Raw genomic sequence first — 26,832 nt, forward strand, 5'->3', positions numbered from 1 at the left:
TTTAATTCAAAACAACATAAAAATAAATACAAATTAAGACTGCCAATTAAATACGACTTGAATGAAGAGGAGCAGAAAGAAGAGCAATCTTTATTATCTGCCCCTTTATTAATTTCATAATCATCCTATGTCCATTCTTTTTATACATTTTACAATATTCACATACAACATCCACTTGTTCCAAAATTTGCATTAATTACCCATTACATTTCTCTCCAGGTACTCCGGCTTCCTCCCACCGTCCAAAGGCATGCATGATAGGTTAATTGGCCACTCTAAAAAAAAAAATTGCCCCTAGGAATGAGTGTGAGCGTGAGTGGTTGTTCGTCTCTCTGTGTGGCCCTGCGATGGACTGGCGAGCTGTCCAGGGTGTACCCTGCCTGTCACCCAAAGCCAGCTGGGATAGGCTCCAGCTTCCCCGTGACCCTGAATTGGAATAAGCGGTTCAGAAAATGAATGAAATGAATTACCCATTACATTCCTCTCTTTTTAATAGTTTTGAAAGCATTTACAGATATTCAAAATGTAACACCATTGTAATTATTCAAGGTAATTCAGATTATGCCTCTAACTCTTCATACGTCTTTAATATTGTTTTTTGTTTTGTTTTTTTGTTTTATTGTTCCTGATTCTTTATCTTCTCTTTGAAGCTCATTGCATAAATTTATTTCCTTTCACGGTAACAGTTCGTTCCATTATGTTTGTTCTGAACCTGAATTTTTTAAGCATGTCAGTTCCTTTCAAATCATAACGACTTTCTCTTTTTTCAAATCTTTCTTGTGTGTATATCTTGTGTACTTTATTTGGGTTTAAAAGCCAAAGAAAAAAAATACTTTTACAAAAACGTTGATCAGTCAGCAACTAAAAAAGGAACATCATAACATCAGTACTAGTACATTATAACATCAGTACTCGTACATTATAACATCAGTACTAGTACATTATATAAAGTACATCTTCTAAAATAAATCTGACAGTTTTGATGAGGTTTGAGTTGTTTTCTGTCGTTTGTACAGAAAAGCTGTTTGTGTGAAAAGTTTGTGTCCCGTCTGTTGATTTCAGCTCAAACTGCATTTGTTGCATTACTGTGGTTTAAATACTTTAGTACATTTTTAAAGATATTAAAACGGTTTCTTAATAGCCACAATCTGAAAAAGTGCTCCTGTTCATCTGTGTATTATGTAAATGAGAAGACATTAATCTTGTTGTCTCAGTGCAGGTAGAGTCTTTGGGATGACCTGATTGCCTCTAAATACTTACTCTTGAACTAATCCTCTTGCTAGTCATGAATAGGTTTATGTTTTATCAAACTAGGCTAGTTTCTGTCAGAATAAATGCAAACTTTGGTTTGATACCACTCTGAAAAAGTAGGAAGGCAAAAATAAAGTCTTTCTGGGGGGGAAAGCATTTCCAGTTTTACCTCATTTCATATTAACTTTATTCTCCTCTTACCAGCACCAGCCCTGCTCATAAGTACTACCTGGCCATGGACCCTGTGGGCGAGGTCCTCTATGTGTCCGACACCAGCAGCCGCAGAGTTTATAGAGTCAGGAACCTCGGGCAGCCAAAAGATCCATCACGCAACCTGGAGGTGGTGGCCGGAACCGGAGAGCAGTGTCTACCTTTTGACCAGAGCCACTGCGGAGAGGGCAGGAAGGCCACGGAAGCTGCACTCAATAACCCTCGAGGTAGGATGATGGGCTCAGTACAGCTGCTGAACACACCCTCTCAGTTAGGTCACACTTTTTACACACTCTTCCCACGAGCACAACTTCCATTTATCATCCCTTCAGGCTGCAGTTACAGTTTGGTGATGATTATTCTTGGATCAGTATTTAGTAATAATACAGCAGGAGGACGCAGCTGGAGGGCAGAACGCCGGCTAAAGCAGCAATTGGCTACTGCAGCGGTGGCTACTGCAGCGGTGGCTAATGCAGCGGTGGCTACTGCAGCGGGGGCTACTGCAGCGGTGGCTACTGCAGCGGTGGCTACTGCAGCGGTGGCTACTGCAGCGGTGGCTAATGCAGCGGTGGCTACTGCAGCGGTGGCTACTGCAGCGGTGGCTAATGCAGCGGTGGCTAATGCAGCGGTGGCTACTGCAGCTGTGGCTACTGCAGCTGTGGCTACTGCAGCGGTGGCTAATGCAGCGGTGGCTAATGCAGCGGTGGCTAATGCAGCGGTGGCTAATGCAGCGGTGGCTAATGCAGCGGTGGCTACTGCAGCGGTGGCTACTGCAGCTGTGGCTACTGCAGCGGTGGCTAATGCAGCGGTGGCTACTGCAGCGGGGGCTACTGCAGCGGTGGCTAATGCAGCGGTGGCTACTGCAGCGGTGGCTACTGCAGCGGTGGCTAATGCAGCGGTGGCTAATGCAGCGGTGGCCACTGCAGCGGTGGCCAGTGCAGCGGTGGCCAGTGCAGCGGTGGCTAATGCAGCGGTGGCTAATGCAGCGGTGGCTAATGCAGCGGTGGCTAATGCAGCGGTGGCTACTGCAGCGGTGGCTAATGCAGCGGTGGCCAGTGCAGCGGTGGCTAATGCAGCGGTGGCTAATGCATTTTTTGCTTTTACTGCTTTTATTTTTGGTAAAGTCTGACTTTTTAAAAAGCCACTTTTACAATTTCAGATTATGACATCTGAAATGATGCAGCCCCCAAAGGGTGCACGATTGTTCTCTGAGGGTCGGTCTGAAGCCTGGATAAATGCAGAGGGTTGCGTCACGAAGAGCTTCTGCCGTAATAACGTGCTAGTTCGTCCATGAGATGATTCGCTGTGGTGACCCCTTCACAGGGATAAGCCGAAAGGGAAACAACAACAACAATGATCTGTGCCACTCTGCTCTGATGCAGATCTGTAACCGTACCCACAAAAACGGCATCGTTTTTTGTTTTTTACTTACTCGTCAGTCCTGCAACGTGTCCGTAAGGCCACGCCCACACTGAGTAAAGTGGAGGTTGTCATTTCATTTTTTTTAAATTAAATTTTTTAAAAAATCAAAAATAAATAAATAGATAAATTAATAATTTTTTTTTACAAAATTAAAAAATTTTAAAAAAAAAGAAAAAAAAAGGAGGTTGTCATTTCAGACATTTAGTTTTCATGGCAAACTGTTGCTTCACAATGCAAAAAATGTTGAAAAAACACACTTTGCAAAGTTGAAGCACCTCCAAGAACAACCCAGAACTAGAACCATCCCTATCTGATGGAACTTGTTTTAATTCTGAGCTCTGAAGGAAAGCTACTCGTGTTCTCTCAGACAGTTCACACATCATCGTATCGCTGTACTGCCATAGCGACACAACTGCCCACCTTTTCCATGTCTGTATGAGTAAAACACAACGCTCCAGCAGAATCATGCAGGCGATGTTATTTCCTACAAACATTTCCCACATTTTCAATCATCCACCAGTGATTCATTTTTAAATACAACACGGTTAACTCTCAGCAAGACAAAAGATAATCATGTCGTCGCTGTTCTTATTGAACTGATTATCACAGTACAAATATAACTGTTTAAGTAAGATTAAGTTATCCTAAAGTGCGGCATCTAGACCAGCATTCAAGCAATTAGTAACTTTATCTTTATTTACATCAGCCAGTCTTTTAAAGGTCTGTCTGGTCAAATAAAATGTGTAAAACAGCACTTGCACTTTGAAGACTGAAGTATTGAGCTTTCCTGGGGCATTAAAATAATGCTTAATTGGTTCAAGGATCCGACTGTGTCCTGCCACAAAAACACCCCATCACGTTCGCAGCGAGCTCTGCTAGATTGATATATTCATGCTGCTCGTGCCCTTTTCTCCACCCTGCCATCAGCACTTTTCAAACATAAATTGATTTGACCGTGCAACTGTTTTTTTTCACTCTTCAGTCATCTCATTCTGGTGATTATTACTGACTGTCACAGTTACCTTTACAGGTAATTACTTCATTTTCCCTCCGTGATTAAAAGTATAGAATTTTTTTTTTGCTTTTGCAAAAGAAAAACAAAAAAAGGAGATTTTCTGTCAAAGTACAGTGGGACCATTTCCACAGCAGATGCTTTGCCTTGTCCGTGTAGGAGCAGCACAGGTATGACTAATACAAGTAATAATGATGGCTGCAGTCCGATGAGGATGTTCCAGTTTTGGTTCTCAGGTATTTTTCACGCTGACTCACCGTCAGTCCACAGCATTTCAGCAGCGTATACGGCCATCATTACTGCTGCTTGCACCTGTGTTTTTCTTTCTTTAACAACTCCAAACGTCTCTGTGAAAAAAAAAAAAGATCTATTGAGTTTGTTTTCGCTCCTGGAAATGGAACAACGTGTCCGTGGTGCGTTTAGTTACCCAGGATTCACAAAACACTGAAATTCTCATCTTAAAAAAATGTCAGAAGAAAGAAAAAAATTAAGCTGGTGATGCAGCTAACCTCATTTTCTTTATTTTATTATTTTTTTTTACCATTCACTGTAACACATTTACCTCACACACACACACACACACACACACACACACACACACACACACACACACACAGCAGCACATATGTTTTTCATCTACCTAATCAGACCTGAGTTCACGCTGCATTCATGACATGTTTGATTTGGAAATGAAAGTTGTAATAACGTTGATTTTGAGTTGTGAGGTCGTTGCTTTGTGGTACATTGTCACGCCATCCTCTCATCAGAAGGTCGGCTGTTTTATCCGGAGATCTTCAGAGCCACACGGTGAATTGTCCTTGGGTTCAATGTGGAAAGTGAAATATCCTCACATGTTTTATGAAGTATTGTTGGATTAAGCAGGCTTAGATTTAGAAATGATAAAATAAAGTACAGACAAGGTCATTTGGTTTGCTTTGTTGTGAGTTTGTGAAGGATCTGCATCGGATACATAACTAAAACTTTTTTGTAATCCCTTTATGTACAATTTGACACATGTTCTGCCCCCTGATGGATTTATCAGGGTTCTGTAGCTGAAAAAAAATAGTTTTCCCAAACCTAAACAAATGGATAGATTTTCTCTGAAGCTTCAATGAAGAAATTAAGAAAAAAAAAACTCTTGACAATGTTGAGCACTTTGTGTGGCCAGTACTACAGAACTATCTCTTTATTCTGTCTTCTGTAACAACCGCTGACACTCCTCCAACCACAAACCAACCAACTGTTGCACATTTTATAATTCAAAGAAATTGTTTCCTTTTTAATTTGGAGAAATTTCCTGCAAAAAGAAAAAGTGACAAAAACTGTCTGGAACAAGAAGAAAATCATTTTTATTATGCTCTTAGAACAAGGAAAATTTTCTGCTTTGTACTACACTGACAATTATAGCTCAACTAAAAGGGTAAGCATGGCTTCCTCTGACTTCCAGGGGAAAAATGGCGCTTTTAGGCACTGAACTTATGGCATAAAATGCCTGTCATATTAAGGTTTTCTAATGCAGATAAGTCTGCAGATTCAGCCCTGATTCCCTCCACTCCGCGCATTAGCCAAGCTATTTGAATTAATGCACATTTCTCAGCCATTAAGCCTGCAGTGTCACTATGACTCTGTTAATCGTTCCCCCCTTTCTTATGGGCTGACAGGAGAGGATTCCCGCTCTGTGTCCTGTCTGCTGTTGTACTACATCTCCGTGTCCTTTATTCTGCCCTGTCTGTTAGCTTCAGCACATCATGTGGAACAAGTGAAGGCATCAGCGAAAAGAGATAAAAATGACTTCATTTAGCATCATAGCAGGCTGAGAAGAAGCGCTTCAGGTTTTTAAAAATTTTTTATCTGATGGCCACATTATGGTGACAGAAGCAAATTAAAACTTTTCATGTCCTGAACTTTGGTTGTAAGGCACCCGTTTGGTGTCCTTTTTGAACTTAAATTGAATTAGGAAGTCGAACGGTCATGGAAGCACATGTAAGGAGAACAGTAGAACAAAAAGGCCATGCGTGGCCAGATAACTGTGTAAAAGCTTGTGCACGTGCTGCTGTTCACATGTTGTATGCATTTCCATACTTTCCCGCCACCTGAATCAGCTGTTAAATACAACTATCCAAGAACACGGCTGGTAAAATCCATAGCAGGGATAATTATGGACCAGTTGTCCTGACCAGTACACTCTCTAAAGCGCTGGAGAGATTTTTTTATTGAACAGAATAGCTCATACATCTGTACTAATGATGATCAGTTTGGTCTTAAAGAAAAGAAAAAAGCTTTGAAAGAAGCCAAAATTCAGCTATGTTTTTGTGCGTCAGAGATGCCTTCAAGGCATTGATGGAATCAATCATAAACTCTTCTACAAGCTGACCCAAGGACGAGTCCCCAGGTATGAAGTCAAGATTCTGGCATGCCAACTTAGACAAGTTAAATAGGGAAGTTCTGTTTCAGCTCATTTTAAAGTGAGAAATGGTGTCAAGCAGGGTGGAACTCTTTCACCTTAGATTTTTAGTTTTTAAATGGATGGTTTGTCTGACGGACAGAACGAACGTAGAACTGGTTACACGGATGACCTGGTGGCGTTTGTGCTGTGTGACGAACTACTGAGCTGCTCTCAGTGTGGTACCCAGCACAACGCTGAAGAAAATGTAAAGAAATATATATCAACAAAATTTAAAGATGATGGTGAACCAGTTGTTTCTGTTTTCCTTTTAGAAACCAGGTCCTTGTTATATGTAATGAGCACAGACTGTATATAAAAAGATGGACGTAGCCTCCATGACATCACCCATAGGTTTCTGAAGAGCTGAATTGAAGTTCGGTGGGCGGTTCCTACCATCGCCATCTTGGCAGAGGCATGCGTGTCGTCTCGCAAAGAGGGCAAAGAGGTGGAGCTGAGAGGGGGGCTGTGAGCGTCATGGTGAATGATTGACATCGAGCGAACTCCGAGCTTTCTGTAGATAAGAGCTAACCAAGCTAACCCAGAGATAACAGGAGCTAACCAGCTAACAGAGGTAAGCGGGCTAAAGTTAAGTCACGTTGTTAACCAGCTAAAAACCACAGTTCTACGTTCTTCTGACTTGAAGCGGGAGATCGGGTACCTGTCAATCAAAAGGACACGCCCCTAAATATGCCAAATTTTTAGATTAAAAGTACTTTTAAATGGGCAAGTTAAAAAATAAATTACTGCCACCACAGTTGTCATGAAGGTAAACCTGACATATAAACCTAAAATGGATTTTTGAACCAGGCTGTAAGCATGTTTATTTCTGCTGTGAAGTTGGTCTTTTTAACATGGGAGTCTATGGGGATTCGCTCTGTTTTGCAGCCCCTAGTGGATGAAGGGGAAACTGCAGTTTCATACACTTCCTTATAGGCTTCACTTTGAACGGAGGCTCCGTCCATCTTTCAAATACGGTCTATGGTAATGAGGTAAAATACCTTGACTCCTTATTTCAGATGTTCTATAAAATGACAATAATGTTCCTCATCAATGTTAACTGTTTGCACCTGCAAACATGCTGAACACCTCAGACCATGTTGCACACCACTGTTGTCAATGTATAGACTCAGCATAGCATGCAGTGATGCTCTGCAGCTGCTTCTGCATGTACCTAGAACAGAGGTGTCAAACTCAAATTTGCAAAATGAAAAAATGGACAAACTGATGGGCCAACATTCATATTCATTCAACATCATAGATATTGGCAAAATCACATGCGTGATCAGCTTCTGTGTTTCTGCTCAGGCTCTCGCCTGGCAGTGCTTGTTTTTTCCAGGGCCAAACCCTCATTCAAGGGTCGGGCTTATTTGGCCATCTGCAGTAGCTTGAAGTTGCCATGACTACCGTCAATGGAGGAGATTGTCCTGTCCTGATTGATGCACCAAAGCATTCTGGGGTTTGTGATATTGGCAGTTCATGTGCTGCATAATACCAGTTCTAGTAGTCCGTTGGTGTTGCCTCATGGGCCAAATGTAATTACAATGTGGGCCAAAACTGGCCTGCGGGCCAGGGTTTGACACCTATTACCTCGATGGTTCAGTGCCAGCCAGTTGTATATCATCTTATCTACTTATAAAGCAATTTTACGAAATCTTATGTACAGATTTATGTGTTTATTAGACATGTTTGTGAATAATTTGCAGGCGGTACTCGTGTTATGTGGTTCTCAACTTATAACATTTCGACTTTACGATGTTCATTAAATTAATATAAATAAAAAAGAATGAAGCAAGTTTTGAAGTTACGCGGTTCTGTATAAGCTCTTACGACACGTGACGTGGAGGCTGAAACAATGCCTCAGTTCATTCATTCATTCATTCATTCATTCATGTTTCATCCGTAACGCTTAGTCGGATCAAGGGTTGCAGGGGAGCTGGAGCCTATCCCAGCAGTCTTTTGGTGAAAGGCAGGGTACACCCTGGACAGCTCACCAGTCCATTGCAGGGCGCAATTCATGTATATTTCATTTTAATTTCAATAGTCATTTTAATCTTGATTTTAATTTAAATGTTTATTTTAATTGCTAGAGTTGTTTTTTTTTAAATTAATATTAAGTATAATATGTGTATTTAGACAGTAACTAAGTGATTAAGGGGATATTTAGGTGGTATTTAAGAAAAAAATTTCTGACTTGCATGGAATTTCTGGTTACGTCGTGGCGGGAAGATACTGACACGAGTCTTTCTCTCCATGCAGTGTAAAGCTGTATTCAGGCATCAGGCTAGCCTTCTCCATGTTTATGTGATGTTCTTATATGGATCTCCTATTAGCAGAAAGCAACAACCATCCGCTTTACGCTTTTCCACTTTAACCACGCCCATCTCAATTGGCCGACCAATCACAATTCCCGGAGTTCCGTGAGAGGAAAGTTCTGCTCGGCTCCAACAATGTCCTCAAAAATAAAATAACATTGTTGTGTTCTCTCAGCCTCAACAAAAAGAAAGAAGTTCTCGCTTCTCACAGATATAACAGGCTTCAGTCAAAGGAGTCCTTAATAAACTGTTGTTTTTCTATTTTTTATTTATTTGTTTTGTTATTTTTAGGCTCAGCGGCCTTATCCCAGCAGGTCAGGTCCAAGAATGTGTTATCTCTGCAGCGATAGCCATGTTAGGAGCCGTACTTTCCCCCTTTCTCTGGCTTACTCTGGAGATGCATCTTCATATCAGCTGTGAGGCGACTTCCTTTAAAGTCTTCCCAGATGCTGTAAGATGCCTTCAGATGGACACCCTGAACTTAAAGGATATAATGTTGATGCTAAAGGATTCTTAAGAAGGTTTAACAATTCTTCAGTTTGTATCACTTCCATAAACAAACAATCCAGTTGCATCGATCCAAACTCAAGATACTGATTAAATATAAATTAGTTATTGTAATACATGCTTTTGTTTTATAAATATAAATATATTATGTTGCATGAGCAACTTAGTGCTCACTTTAAAGAACATACACAGTTATTTATAAAACATTGTTTTTTTAAAAATGTCTGAACTGAAGATCAAAATTATATTTTTCACATTTAAGTTTCTTTTTATGATTTCATTTAATAAAAGGGACCTGTTTCCACATATGGATCAGTGGCTTCCTGAACTGATATGAATCTAAATTAAATCATGATAGAATCTGTGATATCTTCAAACATCAAATCGATATTGTCTCCATCGGTATGATATCGTATCCTGATCCCAGTATTAGATGACGACTGTGGATGTACATCATGTGTCGCTTAACTTCCATCAAAATCTGAATGTTAATGAGCTTGTTTTTATGTTTCTATCATGAGCAATCAGACGGTTTTACTGGTGAAACTGGGCTGCCGTGATGGAAGGTTGTGATGCTGCCAGAAGAAGTAGGCAGCTAAATGCCTTCCCACACATTCACCTCCAGTCCCGCAGGAGATTTAGCCACTCCACGCCCACCATCTCACATGACCTAACAGACACGCATGCAGCTGTGTCTGACATCACAGACAGCTGGTCGTTACAGAGCAGAATCACTGAACCTAAGTAGGAAGCGGCTCCAAATGCAAGGTTATTTTCTTCTTCTGGAGTCCGAGCAGGTAATGAGAAGGGAAATGAAACAGGAAGCAGAGAAATGGAGATGGAGGATGATTCCTGCTGTAGTTTGACACATAACACAACAACTATTATCCTCACGATTACCTGCCTCTTATACCTCTGAACATGTTGTATCTCAACCTTTATTAGCTAATAGAATATTCTGTCCCAAGACGTCTTCTTCTCGCTGATGGGAAGGTGTTTCAGCTGCTGTTCAGACTCTCTTCTCTGGCTATTGTCCTCAGTAGCCAGTGCTTGGAAAGCCTCTGGAGATTTCTGCCTGGAGCCCCCTGGTTCCCTGTCACAGCCCACACTCCTCCTCCTCCCTGCACCCTCTTACCAATGGTAATGAGTGGTAGACTTCACAGAGAAATATCTGTCTTGTTTCTTTTTTGAAGTCGTGCTTCTGTGATTCTCCACCATTGATCTCGTCTTGTGTCCTCTGGTGAGCTCCCTGCTCCAAATTAGAGCCTTCCTTTTATTCCTTCGCGTGTTCCCTATCATTTTTCTCCCCCGTCTCTTCGCCCATCTGATCAGCGGATCGCGCTTGTGGAACTGTGTTGATATAGTCACGGTTAGCTTAGCATTTATTCTGAACATTGTAACGATGGCTAACTGTCGTTAAACAGCGATACATGATGAGGTTTTTGCCAGCATTGCTGCAGCTTTATTCTGCAGCCTGCAGTTACCCAAGTCTACAGCCTCCCTGTTGTGTAAGCTGCAGGGATTATCTTGTGTCCTTCAAACACTTACTTATGAATGCAAGATCTGGGGCATTGTTTAGAGTTGGCTCCACATGCAGTTCTGCACTCAATTAGCTCAGTAAATAAAAGGCCTTGCTCCATTTAGGATGGATCCCGTGTCTGACATGAAAGAGGTTTCAGTCCCACAGGACCCACCAGCCTTGGCTCTCATCTATAGACTCTATGTGTTCGCAGCATGACTGAATCCTTTTTATTTTTATTTTTAGAAAATGTACAAAATTTGTTCACTGTCATTTGTGTGTGTGATTGGACAGGAGAGTTCAGAGGAAGTCTGGTGATGGAGGGTTTAATTGTTGGTGGTTGCCATGTGCAGGTCTTATCAGTTATTTGGTGACTGGTCCCGGACTGCAAAGCTGACATCCACAGAGAGAGGTGCATTTCCGTGCGTGCACATGGCGTGAGCGTTGGCACTGTCAGTCTCACCCTCTGACCCACAGGGGGCGGACTAATGCCCTTATCAGGAGCTGACATACTGCCACCACATTTCTCCCTCTCACCCTGCCTGCCTCTCCTTCTACCCTCTTCTTCTCTCATCTATCCTCTGCTTTCTTTCAGCCTCCTTCTCTCCCTCTCTCTCCCTTTTTTCCCTGCACAGACAGACACAACACATCTGTCTCCTTCATGCTCGGTCCCACAGCTGCAAGGCACGCCTTCGGTGTGGAGATAGCGGGGCCGAGCTGCCGAATGAAGCTGTGAGCTTTAAACCGGTCGTGGATATTAACATGTTTAACCTCCGGGGTGTTTAAAAGAAAAAAAATAAAAACAAGTAACAGCCAGGGGTAAATATGCCTCATATAGCTGCTCAGCTCCCACCCTCAGACCAGGAAGGGCAGGCTTCGTGCTGAGCTGTATCTGCCTTGGCTGGTGGTTGACATATAAGCAGCTTAGGTGAATGAATATCTCCACACACTGGGTGCTGGTCTCATTTACAGTAATGGCTTAAAACATGGCAGAGTGCACAGGAGCGCTTCCTAGTTTGTCTCATCTGCATGGATCAAGCTTCACTTGCTGTCACCAGTTCATACCCTCAACATTAGGAATCAAACTTATGCAGTCACAGCGTGTCGCTGGGTCGCAATGCTTCCCAGTAACAAATATGGCGGCTAACGCCTTCATCTACACATGCAGTGTTCGGTGGTCACGGAGCGGACACGGGGGTGTTTACAGCTGGCTGCTGCGGAGGCGGGGCATAACAGCATGTGGTGTTTACATGTGATTACTGTAAGGGTTAATCAGAGATGGCTTTTCAACACTGTTGTTCAGCTCACACAGAAAATATCATCTTTTCTCTCCGTTTCATATGAAACTCCTAAACTCTTCGTTCAGGGAATCTGGCGTGAAGCCAGACTCCAGTCAGTCCATCTGGACACCCCTGATTCGTGACATGCTCACCTGATGACGGTCGGCAGACAGCTTGGGAAATTGATGCCATCTTGTGATGGTAGTAACACATTACCAGATGTTGGTTAAAAAAAGAAAGTAAAACTAGTTTTAGTTCAGGGTGGCGAGTGGGTTGAACCAGTAATTAATAGCATAATTAACTAGGAAAAAATAGTTCAGTGTTAAAGTACAAAAACATTACCACAATGTTTATTTAAGCAGAAAACTTTTATAAAACATTCTGGAAAACCTGAAACTTCTTCAGAAAAAAGAGGATTTTTAACAATATTCAGTGAAACGTTTACATAACTTAGTTATTTTATTTACGTACATGTTTTTATCTTTGTATTATATTTTACACACATAAATGTATTGAATATGTTCACATTTTCAATTTATATATAAATGTATATATAAATCTGTAAAATACATATAATGTAATTCTATTATTTAAGCAATTTTTTTATCATATGTGATTCATTACATATATGTATTTCATTTTATTATTTAATAATTTTATTCATTAAATTAAATGTATTTTTTATCTTATTTTTAAAAAATCACACACATATACTTGTTTATGTTATAGTCTTATAAATTACAATAAATCCACAGAATCACAAAACCTTTAATAACTGAAAAAAACAGTATTAATGTTATGATTAGAGTAACTTGAGCCAGAACAGGAGTGTCCAGTGTGGGTCCTGGAGGGCTGCTGACCTGCCGCTTCTGGATGTTTCCTGCTGCATCTGGATCAGCTGATGAGTCAAGCTGATTTGGTAAAACTTGACAAAAAACTGTTGATGAGAGACATTTAATTTGAATCAGGTGTGTGGATTCACAGACAACTTAAACCGGCAGGCTTGTGGCCCTCGAGGGCTGGAGCCAGACACCCCTGAGCTTGAAATGCTTTAAAACGTACGTACATGCACATGTGTGTGCAGTAATCCTGACCACATAAAGTAACTCATGATACAAACTGAAGTCATGTCTAGAATATAGAAAACACAAAAAAGTCAGAACAAGTTATCTCCCTGACATGATTTATATCTAAACATAATCAAATGCGAGCTTACATGAACAAATTTGGAATAAAAGTTACTTTAATTTTTCTTTAATGCAGTTAATGACTTTATCATCATTAGATTCCCCAGAGTCCAACCAGACTGGAATCTCTGGCAGACCAGTTCTCCTTCCAGTCCGTATGTTTAACACTATAAACCATTAGATTATGGGGTGTCTCACTATGAAATGACTGGCAGAAAATTTGAAAATGATTCCTCTTCCCTACTGATGACACTGTTTACATCAGAGGAAATCTACAGGACCACTGGTTACTGTCAGATTCACACACCAGTAACTGACTGGGTAGCAGTGGTGTCCTTTAACTGCACACTTCTAATCACTTTTCCCAAACCTCCCACTTCCCAGCCTGTTATCCGCTGAGAGCTCCGAGGGATGTTCTCTCTGTTCCAGCTGCTGTGTGGAACAACTGCCCGTTGTTATTCTACCTTAGGCTCCCATAGCATTTATTACAGAGTGATGGTTGCATCTGACAAAATGGAGACGGGGGTTGGGGTGGGAAGCAGATTAAATTGATAGGGAGTGTAGGAAGTGTGTGCAACCAAGAATAGAAAAATAATATTGCATTAAAAGAGGAAAAAATAGACAGCAGAATGGAAAAAGAGGACAAGAGAGTGAATGAAATGGATGGAGAGAGGGCTGTTTTGTGTTGAAATCCTGCAGCACGCAGCAGTCCCACTCCTCATCTGCATATTAAACTGGCCCTGTGGCTGCTTTTTTTCTCTCAGAGGGTCAACTATCATTGTTTCTGTTGGTTTAAACAGAGCACTCTTTCACAAAACAAGGGCATCAGATAAGTCACACTGTGTTTTAGCTCCCAGATTCGGTTTGTGTGTGATTTTTCTCATATGTGTGCGCAGTTTTTAACAGCCTGCTCCTGTGTTTTATTTCACATTGACCAAGCTTTTGTCTTTGCCCCTGGACATTCCTGCATTAATGATACACACATGAATTAATCACACAGCAAGGCAAACAGCAGCATGCTCTACGATAATGCAAAACAGAGAGATGCCATTGGGCCATGCTATTCCTACCACAGCTTGTTTTCTCACCACAGCATCCATGATAATTAGAAGAACGGTGGTGATTTGTGCAGCAGACATGCATCGCTGAGCAGCCACAATATCAAGTTCTGCCAGAGACTCATTTCTCCCCAAACTAATGCTGAGAATATAGCAGGTGGGTGGGGACGAGGGAGGTGGAAGATGGAGGGAATATGCCATCGAGCAAAGCTGACAGCACACAGGTACAACTGGGCTTTTTCTGCCATGGAGCGAGTGACTGGGGTAGGAATTGCAGAGATATGGCTCAGATCTTCCTGCTGACTGTCTGCAGTGTGGATGTTACTGACGAAACTACTGACTCCCACAACTGGACTGCACCGTGACTCACAGGAAGATGATTTTTAACTAAATTATGCATTCACTCTTACTTCATGCTTCACAGCTGACCCACCATTCTGCAGTCATGAACACTGTAACATGACTACATCTGTAGGTGTCGTAATGTTGGGCTTCACAGTGGGGTGGGGAGATTAGATAGATAGGTAGTTAGGTAGGTAGATGGGTGGGTGGATGGATGGATGGATGGATGGATAGATAGATGGATAGATAGATGGATGGATAGATGGATAGATGGATAGATAGATAGATGGATGGATAGATGGATAGATAGATGGATAGATGGATAGATGGATAGATGGATAGATGGATAGATAGATAGATAGATGGATAGATAGGTAGATGGATGGATAGATGGATGAATAGATAGATGGATAGATGATAGATAGATGGATAGATAGGTAGATGGATGGATGAATGGATAGATGGATAGATGGATGGATAGATAACATCCAGTAGTCACATAAATGTCTCTTCTCTCCTCAGACATATATTTTTTATTAAAACATTTCCACCACCCCGAGCATCGTTTGCTCCTCTACCTCAGCACAGCCCAGTTACACAGCATCAGGACCAGTGGTTTCACCAGTGGACACGGAGAGAAGCTTATCTGAACTTTGCCTATTCCAACCTACAACATCTGTACGATGGTGCAGGAACGTCTCAGCGGGCTTTCCATCAGAAGCAGCAGCCATATTGTCCCTAAACAGCTGTTATATGATGACATTAAAAATGACTTTGTAGGTCTGGAGGAGTAAGACTGTAAAGTGAGTTAGTTGAGGTGTTGTTGAGGCTTTTATTACAGTCAGCACGCAGACAGCTTCCTCTGTTAGAATCACAGAAAATAACAGTAAATCAAGAGGAATACTTGAGCATGTGTGGTAGCTGTGTGTTGATGAGTCTGAGCCAGTTTAATCCACATGATCTCACTTGCTTTCATGTTCACTGTTTTCTTTCTGCATGTGACAACATTCTTTATGTTTTTGCAGTAGCTCATTTGTTTCAGAGATAGATGATAGAATGAGTGGGTTCAGTATTTTACAAATTTTAGTTTCCAAAATACTCAGTTTTTTTTTTATCAAACTGTCCACCTGTGATGCACTTCATCATTTTTTAGGTACACTTAGCCAGTCCTAGTGCTATTTGTACCTCTGTTGCTCCCACAGATGTTTCATCGCCTCAGCCTTGACCAGTTACGTAAAACTTTTAGAGTTGTGATCTCCCACATGTGCTGCTTCTGTACATGTGGTTTATTATGCTTAAATCACTTTCACTGTTGCTAGATGACTAATCATCATCCTTCAGAAAGCAAATATTCCCCTCCAGAAAGCATTTTGATGTGTTCTGTTTCTCTGACGATGAGCATCGCTTCTTCTGCTCTGTATGGCGTCTTGCAAGTACAATTTCCTCATAAACTTCTAATCGCCCCCCTCTCTTGCCCCTGGTGTGCCATCTAGTGGTCAAAAATGTTGCAACTTTGGCTCTTACAGAGTGAATATTCTGATGCAACGCTTTCAGATTCATTTCCGTGTTGCCATTTTGGTCCAGCCAGTCAGATTACAACTCCAGTATTAGATAGCATTAAATAACTGTAGCAATGCATTCTTTGTCGGGGTCACAGGGAGCTGGATCTATCCCAGCAGCTGCAGGCCAGAGGAAGGTACACACTGGACACCGAGCCAGTCCATCACAGGACAGAGAGACAAACAGCCACTCACATAGCATGTTGCATCCTCAGATATGTCCCAGCTGAGGTTCAGACCAGGTGGGATGGACGGTGTAAACCACCACACCACTATGCAGCCCCCTAACTTTACCTTTTTCCTACAATGATCTGGTCAAGTGTGTCAAAAGCACCTCTGGGAGCCGGTGCAAGGAGCTCAGGGGCAAATTGGTTTTCTGAATCCACAAGGACCCCTGATAACTTTCACCAGTGCCGTCTCTGTGCTGCGATGTGCTCAAAATCCCAACTGCAACTCTTTAAACAAATCATTTCTGTGCAGTCATATAGTTGGGTTTTATCCTCTGTTTAGAAATGAAAGCTCAGCAGAAAAAAGGGCCATAATTGGCTTTAATGTATGAATCAAGAGAAATCCTGCAGCACAAAATTGGTTAAAAAAAAAAAGCATCGGATCAAATATGGAAGTGTTGATAAAGGGGGAAACCAGTATAGTTGGATCAGGTGTGAAGGACATTTAGCTCAGAAATACTTATGACAAGTAGAGTAAAATCCTACATAAATCCAGCAGCTGTTCTTAAAAGCTACTGTACTCGATATGTCTGTGACACAGTTTTATTTGTAAAGAGCTGCTTGGCTCAAGAGAGCTGTAACTCTTTGTCAGCCTGGCCACAGAGCTGAAAAGCTTTTTTAAGGGTTGTACTTATTGTCTTCTGCTAACAATCAATATGATGTGCTTTACAGAGCTTCTTTGTTTGCTATTAGAATAATTCCTCCAGATCAGCCGAACCCTGTTTAGGATGGTGTGTTTAAAAAAGCGCAACGTTTCTGTGTCTCAGAAAGTTCTAATTAAAGAGCCCAAAGAAGGAACATCAGCTTTGTTGTGCAGACATTCTGTTTAGCTAGCAGCCTTGTTGTTTGCTGCCACATGACTGATCTAATGTTAATCTGGTCGCAACCTTTTCAGATAGACATCTGTACTGGAACCTTTTCCCAGATGCTGACTTCACATTATGTACATCTCCCCCGTCTTACCCTGCCTACTTCTCTCTCTCCCCTCCTTTTCTCATCTGTCCTCTGCTTTCTTCCATTCTTTCTCTCTCCTTCATTTGCCCCGCACAGACCGACACAACGCATTTGTCTCCTTCACGCTCAGCTCCACAGCTGCAAGGCACGCCTTCAGTGTCAAGACAGCAAGGCTGGGACGCCAAATGAAGCTGTGAGGTTTCAACTTGTGGTTATTCACATGTTGAATCACTTGGTACTTTTCTTTCTTTTCTTTTTAAACACCCAACACGGGCTTCATGCTGCTGCTCGGCTACGACTCCTTGGCCGAGCAGCATCTGTCTTAGCCGTTTAATTGAATGTCTCCACACCTGCATACCTTCTGATGGCAGCATTTATGTCACAGGAAACTCTCTGGACTTACAGTTTTTTTGCAGATGCAAGCTGCAGCAGTGGGGTTCTCAGATTTCTTAGGACTGTCCATTATGTGCCAGCATCTCTGTAGAACAACTGGTTATTCTCCCAACACTCCCTTTGAGCCCTCTGCATATTTCTTTAAGTCTCTAACTGAAAATTGCAGCCCAAAATCAGAATATTTTTGGCAGTAAGTCGATGCTAAAAGATTAAGAAATTGATTGTTGTGCAGAACCGATTTATAAAGTGAACTTTGACTCTACAAGACCCCAAATTCTAGTTTAATAATTCAGCATTTGGCCCTTATAGCAGCAGCAGATTAGGCATAAAGTACACTAAAAAAAAAACTATTTTTATTAAAGATCCTGTTGATATAAGCTGTGACAGATACAACAGAAACTAGAACATTTCATATATCAATAGCAAATCAAGTCTTGTAATCTGAACCAACACTTTATAATGAAATGACAGTCTGAAGCTGAGTTCAGTTAATCAAAGTACTTAGCAGCAACATTATGAGAGACACATTTAGCCCAACGGATCGAATATAGAACAGAACAACACAGACTTTCTGAGGCTTTCATCGTGTTCTTGCCACTCAGGAAAATTCTGCATCAGTCAGAGGAACTGTGGTGGAACGCTCAGTAACTCACCTGCACAAAAACTTTTAATGAAAACTACAAGATCTCAACCAAACCAGTCCCGTTTAATTTTGTGCAACTCACTTTGGCTTCATTATATATTGAAAATCATCTACTGCTTACAAACTGAAGCAATTTCAGTAAGAATGTGATTCTGACTCCATTTGTAAGGATGGCTGCAGATGAGGCATTCACAGGCAGAGGAGAAGGTGGGACACATGAACCCAGGCTTGCAGTTGTTGTCTTGGTATCATGTCTTTGCTTGAATCACACTGAAAGTGATTGATTTGTTCAGCGTGACACCTGACATTTTCTTTTCTTCATGTTATTTACGAGCCACTTTCTTCTCTCCATTCTCCAAAAACATCACTTATACCAGAAGCTCAAGCTAGCCAAATGTTGCGATAACTCAAAGAACACACACACATACACACACACACACGTTTTAAATGCAATGAAAAGGTTTCTAAGCTTAAAAAAAGTTCAGGAACTGAAACTGATACGGATGATTTAGTCCCTGAACACAACAAGGCTTAAAGGAAAAGAACATGTGAGAGACCACAGCCAGAGCAGCAATGATTCAAAAGAACTTTATTTAAACAAAAGGAAATAAAAGTAAGGCCCTGTGATGAACTGGCGACCTGTCCAGGGTGTGTCCTGACTCTCACCCAATGATTGCTGGGATAGGCTCCAGCTTCCCACGACCCTTAACCGGCCCAAGCGGCTACGTAAATGAATGAACGAAATAAAAGGGAATGGAGCCCTGGCTGAAATAAACAAAACAGGGAGAGGAGTTCCAAACCAGTCATACAATGGGCTGTAGAGTCTAGGCTGCTCCTCAGACCACAAAATCAAAGAAACAGAACCGAAAACTGGACTGCCAGTGACTCCCAACTCAACCAGAAAACAGTGCTGTAGTTGGCCGCCCTCCCCTTGGACCCTGCCCCACCCCTGGCTTTTATCTGTAACCCTTCCAGCCAATCATTTCATTTATTAAGATCCCCATTAGCCACTGAAATATCAGTAGCTATTCTTCCTGGGGTCTATATTACATTACAATTTAAATAAACCATTTTTATACACCATGCACACTCACAATCACACATAAACATACAAACAAAACATAGAATACAAGCCAATCACTGAGAAGAGAGAACATGAGAAAGCACACGTAACAGTTCCGGTCAAATAATATTTAACTATTAATAATCCGTCCGTCTTCTGCCGCTTATCCGGGGTCGGGTCGCGGGGGCAGCAGCCTAAGCAGGGAAGCCCAGACTTCCCTCTCCCCGGCCACATTTGCAATCTCTGCGGGGGGGATCCCGAGGCGTTCCCAGGCCAGCCGAGAAATATAATCCCTCCAGCGTGTTCTGGGTCTTCCCCGGGGTCTCCTCCCAGAGGGACGTGCCTGGAACACCTCACCAGGGAGGCGTCCAGGAGGCATCCTGACCAGATGCCCGACCACCTCAACTGGTTCCTCTCGATGCGGAGGAGCAGCGGCTCTACTCTGAGCCCCTCCCGGATGACCGAGCTCCTCACCCTATCTCTAAGGGTGAGCCCGGCCACCCTGCGGAGGAAACCCATTTCAGCCGCCTGTATACGAGATCTCGTTCTTTCGGTCACGACCCACAGCTCATGACCATAGGTGAGGGTAGGAATGTAGATCGACTGGTAAATCGAGAGCTTCGCCTTCTGGCTCAGCTCCTTCTTCACCACGACAGACCGGTGCAGAGCCCGCATTACTGCAGACGCCGCATCGATCCATCTGTCGATCTCGTGCTCCATCCTTCCCTCACTCGTGAACAAGACCCAGAGATATTTAAACTCCTTCACTTGAGGCAGGACCTCACTCCCGACCCGGAGAGGGCAATCCACCCTATTCCGGCTGAGGACGATGGTCTCAGATTTGGAGGTGCTGATTCTCATCCCAGCCGCTTCACACTCGGCCGCGAATCACTCAAGCGAGAGCTGGAGATCACGACCAGATGAAGCCAACAGGACCACGTCATACGCAAAAAACAGGGACCCAATCCTGAGGCCACCAAATCGGATCCCCTCAACACCTCGGCTGCGCCTAGAAATTCTGTCCATATAAGTTATGAACAGAATCGGTGATAAAGGGCAGCCTTGGCGGAGTCCAACCCTCACCGGAAACGAATCCGACTTACTACCGGCAATGCGGACCAAGCTCTGACACCTGTCGTACAGGGACCGGACAGCTCGTACAAGGGGGTCCAGTACCCCATACTCCCGGAGTACCCCCCACAGGAGCCCCCCGGGGGACACGGTCGAATGCCTTCTCCAGGTCCACAAAGCACATGTAGACTGGTTGGGCAAACTCCCATGCCCCCTCCAGGACCCCAAAGAGGGTATAGAGCTGGTCCACTGTTCCGCGACCAGGACGAAAACCACACTGCTCCTCCTCAATCCGGGATTCGACTATCCGGCGGACCCTCCTCTCCAGGACCCCTGAATAGACCTTACCAGGGAGGCTGAGGAGTGTGATTCCCCTGTAATTGGAACACACCCTCTGGTCCCCCTTCTTAAAAAGGGGGACCACCACCCCAGTCTGCCAATCCAGCGGTACTGCCCCCAATGTCCACACGATGCTGCAGAGGCGTGTCAGCCAGGACAGCCCCACAGCATCCAGAGCCTTAAGGAACTCCGGGCGGATCTCATCCACCCCCGGGGCCTTGCCGCCAAGGAGCTTTTTGACCACCTCAGCGACTTCAGCCCCAGAGATAGGAGAGTCCACCCCTGAGTCCACCAGCTCTGCTTCCTCATCGGAAGATGTGTTGGTAGGATTGAGGAGGTCTTCAAAGTATTCCTTCCACCGAACCACTACGTCCCGAGTTGAGGTCAGCAGCTCCCCACCTCCACTGTACACAGTATTGATGGAGCACTGCTTCCCCCACCTGAGCCGCTGGATGGTGGACCAGAATCTCCTCGAAGCCGTCCGGAAGTCTTTCTCCATGGTCTCGCCGAACTCCTCCCATGCCCGAGTTTTGCCTCGGCAACAGCCGAAGCCGCATGCCGCTTAGCCCGCCAGTACCCATCAGCTGCCTCCAGAGTCCCACAGGCCAAGAAGGCCCAATAGGACTCCTTCTTCAGCTTGACGGCATCCCTCACTGCTGGTGTCCACCAACGAGTCCTGGGATTACCGCCACAACAGGCACCAATGACCTTACAGCCACAGCTCCGGCTGGCCGCCTCAGCAATAGAGGCACGGAACACAGCCCACTCGGACTCAATGTCCCCCGCCTTACCCGGGACATGTTTGAAGCTCTGCTGAAGGTGGGACAGCTCCGCCCCCCTCTTCACCCGAGTGTCCAAGGCATGTGGCCGCAGGTCCGACGATACGACTACAAAATCGATCATCGAATTGCGGCCCAGGGAATCCTGATGCCAGGTGTACATATGGGCACTCTTATGTTGGAACATGGTGTTCGTTATGGACAATCCATGACGAGCACAGAAGTCCAATAACAAAACACCATTTGGGTTCAGAGGGGGGGGGGGACCATGCCTCCCAATCACTCCCCTCCAGGTCTCACTGTCATTGCCCACGTGAGCATTGAAGTCCCCCAGCAGAACAATGGAGTCCCCAGAAGGAGCACCCTCCAGCACTCCCTCCAAGGACTCCAGAAAGGGTGGGTACTCTGAACTGCTGTTCGGCACATAAGCACAGACAACAGTCAGGACCCGTCCCCCCACCAGGAGGCGGAGGGAAACTACCCTTTCATCCACTGGGGTAAACCCCAATGTGCAGGCACCAAGCTGGGGGCTGATGAGAATGCCCACACCTGCTCGGCGCCTCTCACCATGAGCCACTCCAGAGTGGAAGAAAGTCCAGCCCCTTTTGACGGTACTGGTTCCAGAGCCCCAGCCATGCGTCGAGGTGAGTCCAACTATATCTAGCCGGAACCGCTCAACCTCGCGCACAAGCTCAGGCTCCTTCCCCACCAGAGAGGTGACGTTCCACATCCCCAGAGCCAGCTTCTGCAGCCGGGGATCGGACCGCCAGGGTCCCCGCCTCTTGCTGCCGCCCAGCTCACATTGCACCCAACCCCTACGGCTCCTCCCGCAGATGGTGAGCCCACGGGAGGTGGGGCCCATGTAACCCTTTCCGGCTGAGCCCGACCGGGCCCCATGGGCGAAGGCCCAGCCACCAGACGCTCGCTCTCGTACCCCACCTCCAGGCCTGGCTCCAGAGGGGGGTCCTGGTAACCCGCGTCCGGACAAGGGAACATTCATGCCCAGGTTGGTCGTCATCATAGAGGTCGATGAGCCGTGCTTGGTCTGGTCCCTCCCCTAGACACCTGTTTGCCATGGGTGACCCTACCAGGGGCATAAAGCCCCCGACAACATAGCTGCTAGGATCTTCGGGACGCACAAACCCCTCCACCATGATAAATTGACGGCTCAGGGATACTATTAATAATGTATTCTTGAAATAATAATAGAGACACTTGTTTAAATCAGGTGTGACATCTATTAACTATTTTCCCAAACATATGGAGACAGTTAGATCACACATGCTGCAAAGCATCATGACTATGGGCCTGATGGAATGAGCATCGGGGGGGTCTGATTGTGACATGTAAATGTCAGTAGATGTGTCACTGGTGAGGAGCTGAACTTCCATCAGATCATAGTCCCACATGTGAGGCCACGTCTGCAAAGCGCAACCATGACAAAGCAAAGCAGGACAACATTCAGGTACTCTCCAAAATGGCAATTTGGCACATTTTCTCACAATTTTACACCATCTGTTCTCAACTTCCCCCGGATTGAGGTGACCTCAAGAAGGAAGAAAATGTGGTTTCAGGGAAAAACTTGTCAGGATAAAAAAAAAAAAAAAAAGAAAATCAAGCTTGTTTTTATCTAACAGAATCAATCCATTGCAAACACAAACGTTAAAGTTCTTCTTAGTAATCTGTTGTCAACACTCGTGGTTTTGAAAAGCAAATGAACATATAAAACATGAGGGTGTTGAGGTTTTCACTGAAGTCATAATTTGGGTTCTCTTGGTTTGAGTAACAGGCAGGTCTTCCACAGCGTGCACTGTGAGAATCGTCAGTCACTAGGACTAAAGGGGGTGGTTGACTCATCTCTGCTGACATATTCCTCCTGCTGAATCCATGTTTCCCAAGAAAAAACTGATGATCCACATCTGAACTGATCTATTTATTTGTTTTTGTTTAGTGCATCATCTGATCCTCATATGTTGTATTATTCATTTTAACCGCTTAGTCCGATGAAGGGTCGTGGGGAAGCTGGAGCCTATCCCAGCTGGCTTTGGGCAAAAGGCAGGGTACACCCTGGACAGCTCGCCAGTCCATCGCAGGGCCACACAGAGACAAACAACCACTCACATACCATCCTATGGGCAATTTAAAGTAACCAGTTAACCTAATGCATGTCTTTGGATGGTGGGAAGAAGCTGGAGTACCCAGAGAGAACCCACACACGAGGAGAACATGCAAACTTCACATAGAAAGGCCACCGTTCAAGCCTCGCCCCAGCAACCTTCTTGCTGTGAAGCCAGAGTGCTAAACACCATGCCACTGTGCAGTCCACGTTGTCTCATTATTATTATTATTATTTGGTCTTATTAAAGTGGTCGAGGAGCAGAGAAAGGCTTTCATGAGGTTTGACTGCAAACCAAGACGAAGACTCTGAACTCTGAAAAGCTGCCACCAATCATGACTCAACTAAGTCATCAAACTTAACTTTGGAATGATTTCTGCAGCCCAATACTAAAAGATTTTGTTAGTTCCTTGTTTGCAATAAACAGTTTTGACTTGAGGATTTACAGGAATTTCCCCAAGAAGACTTGAATATATTTGGATGAATACCTCTGGAGTGTGTCCACAAAGAAAAGAAGCTGAAAAATGGCTCTCAATAGAAAGGCCGTATGAGTGCAACCATCCCTTCTCCGGCTGTTACGCTGCACAATTGGTTTCAACACACCAAACGTTAGAAGCCCCTCTGCGCCTCCAACTGAGGGACCGTCATTATTGCTCCCTTCCTCAGGAGCGAGGCCATTTTCTCCGAGTGCAGAGCAGCGCTGAAAGGTGGATTCTCACAGCAGAAATGTAATCAGTAAGGGAGCGGGGTGACTGGCGCACGGAGGATAGGCCCAGCCACTCCATCCCTCTAACCACAGGGAGGGAGACATGGTGTCCTCACAGCCCATCAGAAAAGGCTGTGAGGACGCTGGTGCAAGCAGTGAGGTGACCGCTTCACTTCTTTTTGTTCTCAGGTGGCCGACGGCGCGTGTGTAAACTAACTGAGTCAGTTTCAGATGGCCCGCTGCCACTCATATTAGATGAACAAACCGACTCACCTCTCTAGTCGGTTGCATTTTCTCTTTTGCATCTAAATCTCTCCCTGTTTTTATGTGTATATGTGCAGCCTTGATTTACTTCAGTGGTGATAATCTCACTGCACCAAATAACAGCTAAAAAAGTCTGAATTTGTAGATAAGTTGCATGAAATGAAAACTGTGGAAGCTTTCTTTTAATGCTGAAATAAAATCATGCAGTTAAAAGAAAAAAGAAAAAATTCTGTTTGTCCTTTAGCATCATGACTAGTTTCACAAATAGTTTCAGCTAAACCTCAACTGTGGCATCGTATTTAACTTCAAAACACTTTCATGTACACAGAGGTTCATGGTTAACTGGACTGCAGGATATCCGGGTGTTGTGGCTGGAAAACAAGCCCAGATCATTAGACTTGCTCCACCATGCTTAACAAAATATGTCCACTTTGTCTCACCTGTCCAAAGAACACTGGGCTCATTCACCAAATCAGTGTTTCCCCAGTCCAGTCAGGACCCCCTACCCTGCATGTTTTACACAAAACCCAACCTTATTAAAGTAAATGGCTCATTAACAGGCTGAAAAGAACCTTATGGGGAAGTTCTATCATCTGAATCAAGGGTTTGGGAGGAGGAACATGCAGGGCAGGGGCTCCTGAGGACTTGAGAAACACTGTACCAACTGCTCTTACAAATAAATTTCTTCTTAAATCCGATTTACAAACATTTTATGAAAATTTTCCCAACACCATGAACTGTCATGTGATTTTTTTTTTCTTTAATAACACCATAAAAAAAGAATAACAGTAAAAACAAATACATAAGAAAGGAAACAAATGATAAACAGCCTTTAAATTTCTGTATAATGTAATGAAAATAACATGTGCATGGGAGAGGGAGAAGCAAATTAGGCTCAGAACAACACCAGCCCCCAAAAAACAATAAAAACAACAAAAACTAAGCTGAAACTAAAAAACAGAAAAATACTAAATCTAAGGCTAAACAAGAACACCTTACAAAACAAATGCCTGTTTTATCTGCTTTAGTCAGAATAATCAGCCAATATGGTGTCGAGTCCAAAAGATGGGAATGTTGTTCCATAGTTTAGCACCGCGATATCTGATCACCAGATATTTCATACAAAGTCCAATGCAGATGGGATTTTGCCATCTTTCTGGTAGAATAACTAGGGAACTGACAATTATATAAAAAATAATATGTTATGTAAAGAAGACCAGTCACACATTATACAAATGTACAGGTCAATTTCAGGGTACCCTGATGACAAACATCAGCTCCACTGAAGCTATACATCCTTGACAAATATAGCTTAAAGGTACAGTGTGCAAGAATTACTGACATCTAGTGGCAAGATTAGGAATAGCAATAACTTTAAATGCCCAGTTGTGAATGGATGTTGTCCAAAGTCTTCAAGACATCCACATGCAGTGGCCTCATGTCTCCTTCTATGTTCCTTTTCAGGCATTACTTTGCCCTAGCACCTTTCAAACAAAACCTGCACTGCAGAGTTAAAGCTCAGAGGGAACTTACCTCACACACAGTTGTTTGTTCATTCAGAGACACCGTAGTAAAAAGGGTGGCACAAATATGGCAGCTCTTACATATGTGGAATCATAGCAAGGAAATTTATTTATTTATTTATTTAAATATTTATTTGTTTGTTTATTTATTCTTTTATTCATTTATTTTACTTTTTTTAAATTTCCCCTTAAAGGCCTGCAATGATGACATGTTGGGCTTTTTTTAACCATGTAACACAAGTTTGACACTCACTGTAAAAAAAATTAAACAAAATAAAATAACTCGTTTTAAGAGAATAAAAGTTGTTTTAATAAAGTGAATAGAAGCCAATAAAACACAGTTTTAAATCCCTTGTTCAATTTTTCTTTCATTGACTTGGTTCAGTTTGATGTTGCTGCAATTTTTAAATGTTTCTCCTTGACAAGAATATCTGTTGAATCGTTACAAACTCTGAAATGTTTTATGCCTCAATATTTCTAGGTCACAACAACATGCTCTGCATGCGTCATGTTTCAATTTCTAACAGTAAAACCAGCATGTTATAACGTGACAAAGTCCAAATTTTTTTAACATTTTTTATTTGTTTTCTTTTTGTCCTCGGGTGGCAACAGCACTTCCCCATACTTGAATATATATAAGAAAAAAGAA

The 26,832-nt window shown here is 43.4% G+C and overlaps 1 protein-coding gene across 1 annotated transcript in view; it reads left to right on the forward strand.

Moving 5' to 3' along the window:
• The window catches only part of tenm1 (teneurin transmembrane protein 1), a gene marked incomplete at both ends in the record, with an annotated part of 226,610 nt that overhangs the window by 149,493 nt on the left and 50,285 nt on the right, over nt 1–26,832 (forward strand). Inside the window, one exon of the mRNA XM_079250462.1 lies at nt 1,456–1,688. Coding sequence (XP_079106588.1) covers nt 1,456–1,688 — 233 coding nt within the window. The remainder of the gene's footprint in view (nt 1–1,455; nt 1,689–26,832) is intronic.

The sequence above is a fragment of the Telmatherina bonti genome, assembly GCF_933228915.1.
Source record: "Telmatherina bonti genome assembly, chromosome: 12".
Classification (NCBI taxonomy): Eukaryota; Metazoa; Chordata; class Actinopteri; order Atheriniformes; family Telmatherinidae; genus Telmatherina; species Telmatherina bonti.